At 28.6% G+C, this 12,880-nt stretch overlaps 1 protein-coding gene across 1 annotated transcript; it reads right to left on the reverse strand.

Annotated features, from left to right (window-relative positions):
* Positions 1-10,477: 10,477 nt before the first annotated feature.
* Positions 10,478-12,880, reverse strand: LOC114750759 (G-type lectin S-receptor-like serine/threonine-protein kinase LECRK3). The gene has a single exon (XM_028939365.1). It carries the CDS (start codon positions 12,878-12,880, stop codon positions 10,478-10,480), a length of 2,403 nt encoding a protein of 800 aa, XP_028795198.1.

Below are 12,880 nucleotides of genomic sequence, written 5' to 3' on the forward strand. Positions count from 1 at the left end.
TCAAATCCATAAATCTCCTTTAAAAATATTATTTTGTTTCATTTAGAGACCAAAAAGAATAAGGAGATTATTATCCAACAGTGATCCCAACTTACTTTTAATATTCATCTATGTGTATTATTGCAGTGGAATAATAGATGTTACATATTCTAAAATTAAAAATATCTGGCTCTTGATCAAAAACCAATTATAATGGAAGAATTCACACTACATTGTTGGCTTGATACATTTATATGCAAAAATATATAAAATCAATCATTCTAACCCTTAAATGGAAATTCTGTTCTCATAAAATCTGATCTAACTACTTATAGAGGCTTTTACTAAGCATATAATCATCAGTAACATGAGGAACAATCACTAGCAATCTCAACAAGAATCATATTGATTTCATAATCAAAAACTTATATACTCAATGTAATTATCTAAGCATATTTGCAAACTATAGGTTGCAAGTTGATCATAAACACTTGTGACCATTTTATAGATGCATGTTTCACTTATAGAGTATTACTTTGGTCTACATGATGTTTAAATGGGCTCATATATAAAGTTGATACATTATAAGTCTACCCACATCTGATTTTGAGCATAGCTAGTGATGTTCTCTTATTTAGTTCTTTTGAGAACAAACAACGCATAAAAATTCTTGAATCATATATCATTTTTAAAGAATCTTCTGGTTCTTTAATAAATGACAATGCACATATTTCATGATATTTTATGTCATTATGATCTAAGATGATTTGACCGGTCATGCCAAACTATAAAAGCATAAACTTCTGGTTTATTGTATAATTATTCTCAATTATTAGTAAACTTCTTATTACCATGTCATATTATTCATTTTTCACCTTAATATTTCATAAAAAATATATTATTAATTACATATTTTATCTTCAGGATAATAAATTATGATATAGTTCTTCTAGAGCGTTATTTTTTATTTTTTACCTAATGGTAAAAACTTGTGCACTCATGGAAGGCTGAGCACTACTGACTCTTCTAGAGTCTTTTTCAAAATGAATATGAGATATAAGGAATGACATTAATATTAATAATAACAAATTCCATCTAACATAATTCATACTTGTATTTCAACAATCTCCCCCTCAAGTATGAGTCATATAAATATATATTTTTTATTTTTATATTTCAAATAGAGTGAATAGCATATAGTAAGCTAATAACATATCTTTAACTTGAAAATCCAAATACTTTCTAATTCAGATATAATAATGAATTTCACTCCAATTGCACTATCATCTGAAGACCTTTTGATAAACAAATATTCTAATATATATGTTTATGGGTTATAATTTTCATTATCAATTACCAGTTCTTTAGAAACTATATCAACCTTTTGTTATTAATTCTTCTAGAATTATACTAATTTTTTGATTATATATAGTTCTTCAGAAAATGCTATATATAGTTGTTCAGGAACTAACATATATTATTTTTTCGCTATATGATATGCTTTATTTTTTGTTATGCTTTTTCAAAGTATGAAGTATTCAAAACATAAATTTTTTTGAATATTTCATTATTCAAAAACTTCACTTCGTTGTATATATTATGTAATGTTTCAAAACTTATTCATAAATTTATAAATCCAACAAAAATTTGAAAAGATGTATAAGGACTAAAATCAAACTATACAGTTACGAAGATTTAAATTATAAGCTTTCAGGACTATTTATAAATCATTACTGTTCAAGACTCTATATAGTAAATATATATTTTAAAAATTACTTGTGTCCCTTAATATTTAAACCATAAGCCTTCAGGGTTTTAAAAATATTATAAGTTATTATTTTCATGTCATTCAATAACATAAGTGTAATGAATGTTTGCCATTTAGTAATAAGAAATTATAATATTAATAAATATCAAATTGAATGTCAAGAATATATGAGAATAATATAAGAATAAAAATTAAATTTTAAATTAATAAAAAGAAAAAGTAAACTCTTTTATTAACACATCCTTCACTATATAGTCATTAGTTTTCTGGGTTATATTATTTATAATTCTAATTATCATAATTTTTTTTATAAACAAACCATGTAATGATCCTTCTCATAGTCAAAACTATATGGCTTTAGACCATTTAATAAAGAAAATAAAGATACATGGCATTTAGCTATTTAATTTCAAAATAAAAAATTAAGATATATGGTTTCTGACCATAAAATAAAAATTTGATGTCATATGGCTTCTAGCCAATTAATAAAATAACAAAAAAATTAAATATTTATGACTTCTGGTCATAAGATAGAACATCAAAATTATATAGATGCGAGCTATTTAAGAAGATATAGAAAAATTATATATATATACACACACATATGGCTTCTGGCCATAAAATAAAAAATTCAACATGATATATATAAACAAAGATAAATTAAATATACATGGCTTCTGGCCATATAATAGAAAATACAAATTATATGGCTTCTAGCCTTTTAATGAGATAAAAAAATTCAAATATATATGATTTCTGACCATAAAATAAAAAATCAAAGTCAACTAGCTATTTAATAAGATAAAGAAAAAGTAAATATATAAATAACTTCTGGTCATAAAATAGAAAATTTAAATTATATGGCTTCTAGTCATTTAATAAGATAACAATAATCAAATATATATGGCTTCTAGTCATAAGATGAAAAATTTATGCCTAAATACTTCTAGTTATTTAATAAGATAAAATATCAAATATATATAGCTTCAAGCCATTTAAAAAAATAGAGAATTAGCCATATATATATATATATGGCTTCTAATCATAAGATAAAAAATCAAAGTTGTATAGCTTCTGGTTATAATATAGAAAATCAAAATCATATGGCTTTTAGCCATTTAATTTGAAAAGAATGGAAAATCAGGGTTATATGGCTTCTGGCCATTTAACTTTAGATGGTAACTCTTTAAGAATACTGCTAATATCTATTAGAACTCCGGATTCCATCGAAATAGTGATATCGAGTCAATAAGAAATAGAGGGGGGAAAATCCTCTTATCATAATTAGTTTGAAAGGTATAATATCTATATCAAAATTAAATTGTAGCACTAAAAAGTAAAGTAAAATCTCCAATCATAGCCATAAAACCCAATGTTTAAAACAACAATAGATAATCCTTTTAATTCCATATAATAGTTTAGATTATCCTAGATAAATTGAATAGGAATACGGATAATCTGAAACATCATATATGTGATGCTCGAGATATTTTTATTTGAACAGAGCAAAAAATACTCTAGAAAAATAATAGAGATGATGCTCTAAAATTATGCCGGGATAGAAAGGTATATCATATGCACATTGGTTAGAGTTTCATACTAATAACGTGTTATAAATGAAGAAAAAATTTAGAGAAGAATCATACAAAGAAAGAGAGGATAAACAAGAGAGAGTATTTTTATTCTATTCAAGTTTTCTCAATACATTATATAACCTCTATTTATAGGCACATCTTACACTTTTAATAGAATCTACAGATTACATAATAATATGAGATAATTGTGGGATATAGAGATAATGGGAGATATTAGAAATTATAGGAGATATAGAAGATAATATGATATATATGGACATCCACAAAGGTATTATTATATTCATAACATTATATTCTTTGTACTCAGAATTTTAAAAAAAATCTTTAAAGAATTAATTAAGGTGGTGTGGATCAGAATATTTAGATTTTGAGACAAGGTGTAAATATGATGCAATGATCAAATAAATACAAAAATCTCGCAACACATATCAATTAATGGTAAAAATCTCTATTAGTCTAATTATTCCACCACTACTGAAAATTTCTACAATCAAATATTTCTTTTTTATTATTTTATATATTATTTGTTAATTCTAAATGTGAAAACCAGTTAACTAACTTAGAAAAATTAAAAAAAATAGATAAGTTAACTTATAAAAATAGTATGCTGATTTTATAATTTATATATATTACTTTATTTATATTAAAGCATCATTAATATATCTTATACTACCTAAGGTCAATAATATAATATTTAATTTGCCATTCAAATTTAAATTTAAACTACATATTAGATTTTATATTGAGAAACGAAGATGATAATCAATATGAGAAATAAAAAAAATAATATAGTATATTTAGAATTAAAATTAATTTTTACATTTAAGAGAAGAAGGGATAATATTAATATTTGGGCATGAGTTACTAAAATCATTAGAAGGATGCTTCTTTAACGAATTAAACAAATATCTGCCAATAATTAAACAGAATGAATGATTTTTTTATTTTTTGGCCAGCAACAGAACATATGGTTCTTAAGCAGAGTGGCTTGGTTTTTTGTTATTTTCCATTAGAAGAGATTAATTAAACTGAATTTTGGACTTGGATTTATTTACCCTATGACTTGACGTGGACGCACAACCGCCCGTTTTCTTTCTCAAAATTGTTTTTTGGCTTCGACGAATCTGAATTGATAAATACGGTAAAAAATAATACTCCTCCGATTCTTAATATAGAATCTAATTATTGAGTTGATTTTAGTCTTAAATATAAAATCTATTTCTCATATTTATCATTTTTCACTAAATTACCCCTATCGATACTCCCTCAACTATAATTAAGGAGAAGAGGGAAATAGAGTATTAAGAAAGATGATCATAGTGTTTTAGAAAAAATGTGTCATATTTCTTATAGTTTACTAACTTACCTAACTTCTTTAATAAGAACGGGATGAGTAACAAGAATACGAAATACCATCCCCAGAAGCCAGTTGGTTGCTGACGTGGCACGCAAATAAAAAGCTCCCATGCAAGAATAGCTAGAGGTTTTCTCAGCAGATAGCACCCCACCTTGAGATTTTTTATTTTGAAAAAAATGACCAAAAACATACTTATTAAATTTTTAAATAAAAAATAAGTGATTTTAACAGATTTTGACATGTCAAAAATAGTCATAACCTTTTTATTTTCTTAAAGTTCAATAATTTTTTTATTTTTTCAACTTTTATTATTTTTTTCCTTTTTTGAAAACCTTTTCGTTGATTTGGCTAATAAAAAGAGATTTCTTTTTTGGCGCCCTCTATACGTATGGCTGGCCGTTAAGTCTTCCTTTGTAGGAGATCATATGTGTAAGATTTAGTCAATATACTAGTATTAATCACATAAATAAGAACATATTTTTCATGTAAGATGGAGTCTAAAATAAGAGTTTTAATCATTTGTGATAGCGCATACAACGTAATATAATCATAAATATTATATATATTGATAAATTATTAGTGATATATCTCTTTTTTTTTTATTACAAGAGGTTAGAGGTACATTAATAAAAATAAATAATTAATATGCTGGTATAATATATTTTTTTTATAAGGCTATAGTTTATATTTAGTCCAATTACTTAACACCGTTAGAAATATTCTAAAATATTATTTTTAACTGAAATTTATATAAAAATAAAATTTATTTATTATTTTACTCCTCATTCTAATAAATTCTTAAATTATATTTTTACAGTTATATCAATTTCATTTTGTTAAGGTAAATATAAAAGATTTGATTAAAAATTTAACTAATTTTATGAAATTTTATTATTTAAAGTAAAATATGAAAATTATAAAATCTTATGATTTAGATCAAAATTAATAAATTTTATACCATATTAGAAATTTTAAAGATAATTATTTTTTATTTTATAAAAACATGTTTTGGAAAATATAATTATTAATTTAAAAAGGGGCATTTTGGTAAAAAATAATTTAAATTCAAACTTAACAGTTAACTAACAGTTTAGATAGATGAAAATAAAATCTTAAATACAATAGGGAAGTTTGTGTAACATACGTTTTAACTGTAAGGGAGGTTTATATACGTTTTCAAATAAAAGAGAGGGTTTATGTAATTGAGATAAAATAGAAGGGCAATTGATGTATTTACTTAATGTTTTAATCAAATATTGCGTAAAATATATTTGAATGTATTTAAAGCTGTTAAAATGATTTTGGCAAAAAAAAAAAAAAAAAGCTGTTAACATGATTAAAAGCCCTGTAGTTAGTTGAGAGTGATTTTTTTTTTTTTATTGACCTGGGCCGGTCACCTGTCAAGTATTGTCAAACATTATCTATCTATATGAATATTTTTCTTAACAAAAATTCAAATTTTAGTTTATAATATCATATAAACATACTTAACTTCTTATGGGTGAGTTTTAAAAAAAATTTACCTTTTATTTTTAAAGTTTCAAATTAGTTTTGTTTATTGCACTTTAATAACAATTGATAATATTTAAAAAGCAAATAACAACATATTTTTGTAGTCCTATCTTATTTGAAATTTCAAAATTTCAGAGATATTTCTGGTGAAATTTTCTCATTTCTTATTAGTCAAAGAATCCAAGGAGATCTCTATGGGCCAATCAGGCGTAAGGTTGGGGGGGGGGGGACACTTAGTGACTTACACTGTGCTTTCAGCTTTCCGTCATTTACGATCGGGTCCTTCCCCAGCGGAACTGTACCGGTTGCTTACTTTCCAACGGATTCCAATTATTCTTTATAAGTATCATAATCTTTTTATTTAGTTAAATCAAATGAGATTATTTATATATTAACCGCTTATTTGTTAGGGAAAAAGACAGAAAAATATTATCTTAACTTCATAATGACCAGAACATCCTCTAAATTTGTAAAATGCCATTTTGGTCACATGAGACCAAATTGGCATTATTATATCAAATGAAAAAACCAAATTGCCCTTCCTTTTAAATATTGTTTTTAAAATATCACAGCCCCACTGGTTGGCTGGTCACCAGAGCTCCGGCAACGGCAGTCACCAGAGCTCCAGTGACAGGCAGACAATTGGTTATCAGAGCTCCGTCGGTCGGAAATTTTTTTTGAAAATTTTTATAACTTCAGTATAACGGTTAACAATTTTTGTGATGCTATTAACAATTTCAATATAACATTTAACAACAGGTTTTCTGAAAAATTCAACAAGTTCCGGTGGCTAGAAATAAATTTTTTGGAAATTTTTACAACTTCAATATAACAATTGACAACTTTTGTAACGCTATTAACAACTTCAGTATAGTGGTTAACAACAGGTTTTTGGGAAAATTCAATAATTGGACGCCGAAACTCCGGCGGTCGGAAACAATTTTCTTGAAATTTTTTACAACTTCAATATAATAGTTAACAAATTTGCAACGCTATTAACAACTTTAGTATAGCAGTTAACAACAGGTTTTCTGAGAAATTCAACAAGCTCCGGTGTCTGAAAATAATTTTTTTGAAAATTTTTACAACTTTAGTATAACGGTTAACAACTTTTGTAACGTTATTAACAACTTCAGTATCGCAATTAACAACAGGCTTTTTGAGAAATTCAACAATTGGTCACCGGAGCTCCGGCATTTTTTTAAATTTTTTTACAATTTCAGTATAACAGTTAACAACTTTTATAATGCTATTTAACAACTTTAGTATAGTGATTAACAACAGGTGTTTTGAGAAATTCAACAATTAGTCGCCGGAGCTCCGACAGCCAGAAACAATTTTTTTTGAAAATTTTTACAAATTCAATATAATGATTAACAACTTTTGTAATGTTATTAATAATTTCAGTATAGCGGTTAACAACAGGTTTTTGGAAAAATTCAATAATTGGTCATCAGAGCTCCGATGACTGGAAACAATTTTTTTTTTGAAAATTTTTATAATTTCAGTATAACGGTTAACAATTTTTATAATGTTATTAATATTTAAGTATAGCAGTTAACAATAAGTTTTTTAAAAAATTTCAAAAAGTAACATTTTTACAACTTCAATAATGTCCTTAACAAGTTCTGTAACTCTATCAACAACTTTAGTATAGCATTTAACAACAGGTTTTCTTAAAAATTTGAAAAAATGGCATTTTTTTATAACTTTAACAAACTACTTTTTTTTGAAAATTTTTAATTTCAGTATAATGGTTAACAACTTTTGTATATCTATTAACAACTTTAATATAACAATTAACAACAAGTTTTTGAGTTTGTTAATTGAAGTTGTAAAAATATTATTTTTTGAATATTCCGAAAAACCTATTGTTAACCGCTATACTGAAGTTGTTAATAACGTTACAAAAGTTGTTAACTGTTATACTGAAGTTGTAAAAATTTTCAAAAAAAATTATTTCCGAACACTGGAACTTGTTGAATTTCTCAAAAAACCTATTGTTAACTGCTATATTAAAGTTGTTAATAATTTTATAAAAGTTGTTAATCGTTATAGTGAAGTTGTAAAAATTTTCAAAAAAATTGTTTCCGACCGCCGAAGCTCCAGCTACCACTTGTTGAATTTCTCCAAAAACCTGTTGTTAACCACTATACTAAAGTTGTTAATAGCATTACAAAAATTTGTTAACTGTTATGCTAAAGTTGTAAAATTTTTTTAAAAAAAATGTCAGAGCTCCGGTGACCAATTGCTGAATTTCTCAAAAAACCTGTTGTTAATCGCTATACTGAAGTTGTTAATAACGTTACAAAAGTTATTAACCGTTATACTAAAGTTGTAAAAATTTTCAAAAAAATTATTTCCGGACACCGGAGCTTGTTGAATTTCCCAGAAAACCTGTTATTAACTGCTATACTAAAGTTGTTAATAGCGTTACAAAAGTTGTTAACCGTTATATTGAAGTTGTAAAAATTTTCAAGAAAATTGTTTCTGACCGCCGAGCTCCGGCATCCAATTATTGAATTTTTCCAAAAACCTGTTGTTACCGCTATACTGAAGTTGTTAATAGGATTACAAAAGTTGTTTATTGTTATACTGACGTTGTAAAAATTTTCAAAAAATTTATTTCTGGTGGTCGGAACTTGTTGAAGTTTTCAAAAAACTTGTTGTTAAATGTTATATTGAAGTTGTTAATAGCATCACAAAAGTTGTTAACCGTTATACTGAAGTTGTAAAAGTTTTTAAAAAAAATTTTTTTCAACCGACGGAGCTCCGGTGACTGCCGTTGCCGAAGCTCCGGCGACTGGCCGGCTAGTGGGGCTGTGATACTTTAAAAATAATATTTAAAAGGAAGGGCAATTTGGTCTTTTTCATTGATATAATAATGCTAATTTGGTCTTCATGTGACCAAAATGGCATTTTGTAAATTTAGCAGATGTTTTGGTCATTATAAAGTTAAGATAGTATTTTTTGGTCTTTTTCCCTATTTGTTAGGTAAACAAAGACGTCAAGGAAGAAAGAAAACAAGTTTTTATTATTCATAGGACAACAAGAAGATGGTAACAACTGGGGGATTCGTCTCTACTTCTGGTCCAAATGAGTAATGGCCAATCAATATTCCCTCCATTGTGGAATCAAAAAATAGAGGTCATTCTCTATTTTCTTGATTTATTCGACGTTATTCTCCTACTAAAACAAATAAATTTATAAAAATTATTATAAAAACTTTCATAAAGATAAATTTAAAAATTTTGTCAATTTAATACATTCCTTAACACATAAGAATAAGTTACAATTGACTTATAATAAAAATCAAAATAATATATGTGTATCTTGCTCCCTCTTATAGGTTTTTATAAGGACCTAATAATAATTTTACATAAATTAAGGAACTTAGCTAAAATTAATTACTATTTCAGGTCCAAGATATAAGAGTTAGTTTGTAATGTAACTTGTGTTACAAACTAACTCTTATATTTAAGACTAAAGGTAATATTTCTGATTTGAAATAATTTGCAACCACTCATCTTGAAGATCATCCAATTCCGACTTGGAAGAAGAATTTGATTCTAGGAAGTTTCAAAGGGATCGTTTATTTGCTTATTCTCCACAAACATGTTTTGTGCAAGGAGTATTAACTAGGAATGGATTTGACATATCAGGTGTAAATTAGTAATATGACAAATTTAAATTTAAATTGGAAAGCAGGACAACCGCCAATAATGTTAGAGCTAGGAAATGGCCTAATGGACAAAATATAAATTTTCTGAAGTACAAAATGCAAATACAAATTAAATTTTGCTAAATCCTCATCTCCTTCATTCGAAAACATATATATATATATATATATATATATATATGATCCTTCAAATTAGGCCCTTCAAAAGTATGCTGGCAGTTTGATATAATTAGGGAGAAAGATATGATTACATAAATAAGTAAAAGACAAATCAGTCTCACAAAATGGCTTAATTCTCGTGCAGCTCTTGAGAAATTTCTAAGATTAACATTTTTTAGGAAATGATCTAACAACCTTTGTGTGAAAAAAAATCCATCTGTCACAAATCGTCACAGCTCCAACTGCCACTACTAATAATGTGGAATGACAAGTTACATTATGTGTAATCACAGCAAAATCTTAAAATAAAGTGGTAACACAAAATGAACTTGGATTCTTATAAGATACACTAAAAAATTAACTACAAACTAGATCTTACATTTAAGACTGAGGTAGTATATGATATTTATTCTGTGGAAGGCCTATCATTAACTTGTAAAGGATGGGAGGTCAGGAGGATTTGATACATCCATGACTCCTTCAAGCATTTGTACAATTTGCTTCATGGTGGGTCTTATTGATGGATTCTCTTGAATACACCATATGCTGATCTTCACATACTCTTCTGCCCTCTTCATGTCCATTTGAGCTTCCTCATCATCTTCCACTAATAGGTCCAATCTCCTATAGTGAAAACAATCATATGCCCAATCTATTAGTATCATCTTATGCTCATCTTCAACATTCATATCAAAGTTCTTTCTGCAACAAATGAGTTCCAATAACAAAACTCCAAAGCTGTAAACATCCACCTTCAAGGTAATTGGCTGGTTTTTGAACCACTCTGCTGCAACATACCCCTTAGTTCCTCTTATTGCTGTAGTAGTTACAGATTGGTCAATCTTCAATAACTTTGCTATCCCAAAATCTGAAATTTTAGCTGTGTAACAGTCATCAAGCAGGACATTTTGAGGTTTGATGTCACAGTGAATGATCCGAGTGTTGCAGTCTTCATGTAAGTACAGTAGTCCTTTAGCTATTCCTATTGCAATTTGCACTCTTTGATGCCAAGTCGGCCTTTGATCTTCAAAAAGGAAATTAGCTAAAGTTCCCCTACTCATAAATTCATAGACAAGTAGCCTGTGCTCTCCTTCGTTGCAGAACCCCAGTAGTTGCACCAGGTTCCTGTGATGAGTTCGACCAATGGCGCTTACTTCTACTTCAAATTCCTTATCGCTTCCATTGAACATATTTAGTTTTTTCACAGCAATGAGATTCCCTGGTATGTCAGGTAGAAATCCTTTGTAGACAATAGAAAATGCACCACGGCCAAGTTGTTCTGTGAACCCATGCGTTGCTTCCTCCAACTCCTCGTAGCTGAAACTTCTGAGATTCATATTTGATATGAATTGGACATTTTTATGAACTTTGGAATTATTTTGGCGAAATCGATATGCAACCAAACAAGCTGCTATCAGTAACAAGAAGTTCAAGAAAACTGAACCGCCTAAAAGTGTAGAACCTATGATAATCAATGTTGATTGATCAGTCTTTTTATCGATATCACCAGGACTTGAAGGAGAATGATCCGTTCTTATTTTCTTCTGATCCTTTCTTATTTTGATCAAAGCTTTCCCTCCAATAGAAGGATCCTCTCTTCCATTAGAGAGAGGTTTCTTCTTCTTCCAGCATTCTCCATCTCTGAAGATAATAGAGGAACAAAAGCAGTCTTCTAAACACTCTTGTCTGCACCAATCCTCAGTCACTGATTGGAAGTGTTCATAATCAGACTCTGGCCAATCCGTATTGGGCATCTCGTCGAAATCAAACAGATCTGTTTCTGAAGAAGTTTGATCACAACTTTGCGAAGCAAAGTCCTGTTTGCAACCTTTCATCACATCCCTTGGATCAATAAAACTATAACCACGTGGACAATGGCAACTTTTAATCGTCCCATTAAATGTACAATAACTGTTCCAACCACAAGCTCCGCTCCCTGTCTTTTCAGTAACTCGTAAACATATATTTAAAGGTGTGACAGACACAATTGACCATTTTCCAGTGCTAGAACTATCATTCTTGGGGCAGATATAGTGCCTAAAGACTCCATCATAATCAAGAACAGCTCTTTGATAGAAATCTTGTGTAGATGGAGCATTTGACGATATTGTGCTAATTATACTTCCATTATCTGCACCTAAAAATATATAGCCTGATAGGTTGAAGTTCAAAGAGAAGCGAGCAGTATCTAAAACTTGAGTACTCCAATAAGGAAAATTCACTTCATCCTTTGGGAAATTGGTTGTATAAAGCACAAGATTCCCATCAGTCTGTACTTTAAACTGAAATCTTCCAGATGAATAGTCAGTTTCCAAATAGCGTGAAACAAGTTTAGCAGGTTCTTTCAAGACTTGCCCTGGCAAAATTGTGTCAGTGGGTTGAGCAAAGCTCTGCCACAATTTTTGAGAGTCATGACCAAATAACACAAAGTTACCAGAATCAAGCATGGCTGCACGAGCAATTTCATTTCCTAAAGGGTTGGCATTCCAAATTTGCTTACCTTTGGGATCAACGAGGTGGAACCAACCATTTGAGGTGAGCTCAACTTTAGAACCCTCTGGTACAAGTTTTTGTCCATTGGCTGACCAAACAACTGTTGTTTCTAGTATTTTGTTGAACCAGATGGCTAGTAGGAATCCATCTTCCTCGATCTGTTTGAACCCAAATGCAAATTCATCAGATGTTGAAGCGCAGAATGATGATCCATCTTTCACAGCCGTTAGGGATGAACCTGGAGACATGATATTCCTTGAAGTTTGAGCAGCTACAGAAAGTGAAAGCAAGGCAAATAAAAGAGACAAGAAGATTGGAGATAGCTGCACAAAAGCCAT

The sequence above is a fragment of the Neltuma alba genome, unplaced genomic scaffold (genome assembly GCF_004799145.2).
Source record: "Neltuma alba isolate B1F8T4 unplaced genomic scaffold, ASM479914v2 tig00006631_pilon, whole genome shotgun sequence".
NCBI lineage: Eukaryota > Viridiplantae > Streptophyta > Magnoliopsida > Fabales > Fabaceae > Neltuma > Neltuma alba.

Coding starts and splice junctions, on each gene's coding strand:
- LOC114750759 (XM_028939365.1), bottom strand. CDS start 12,880: ATGGCTTTTGTGCAGCTATCTCCAATCTTCTTGTCTCTTTTATTTGCC.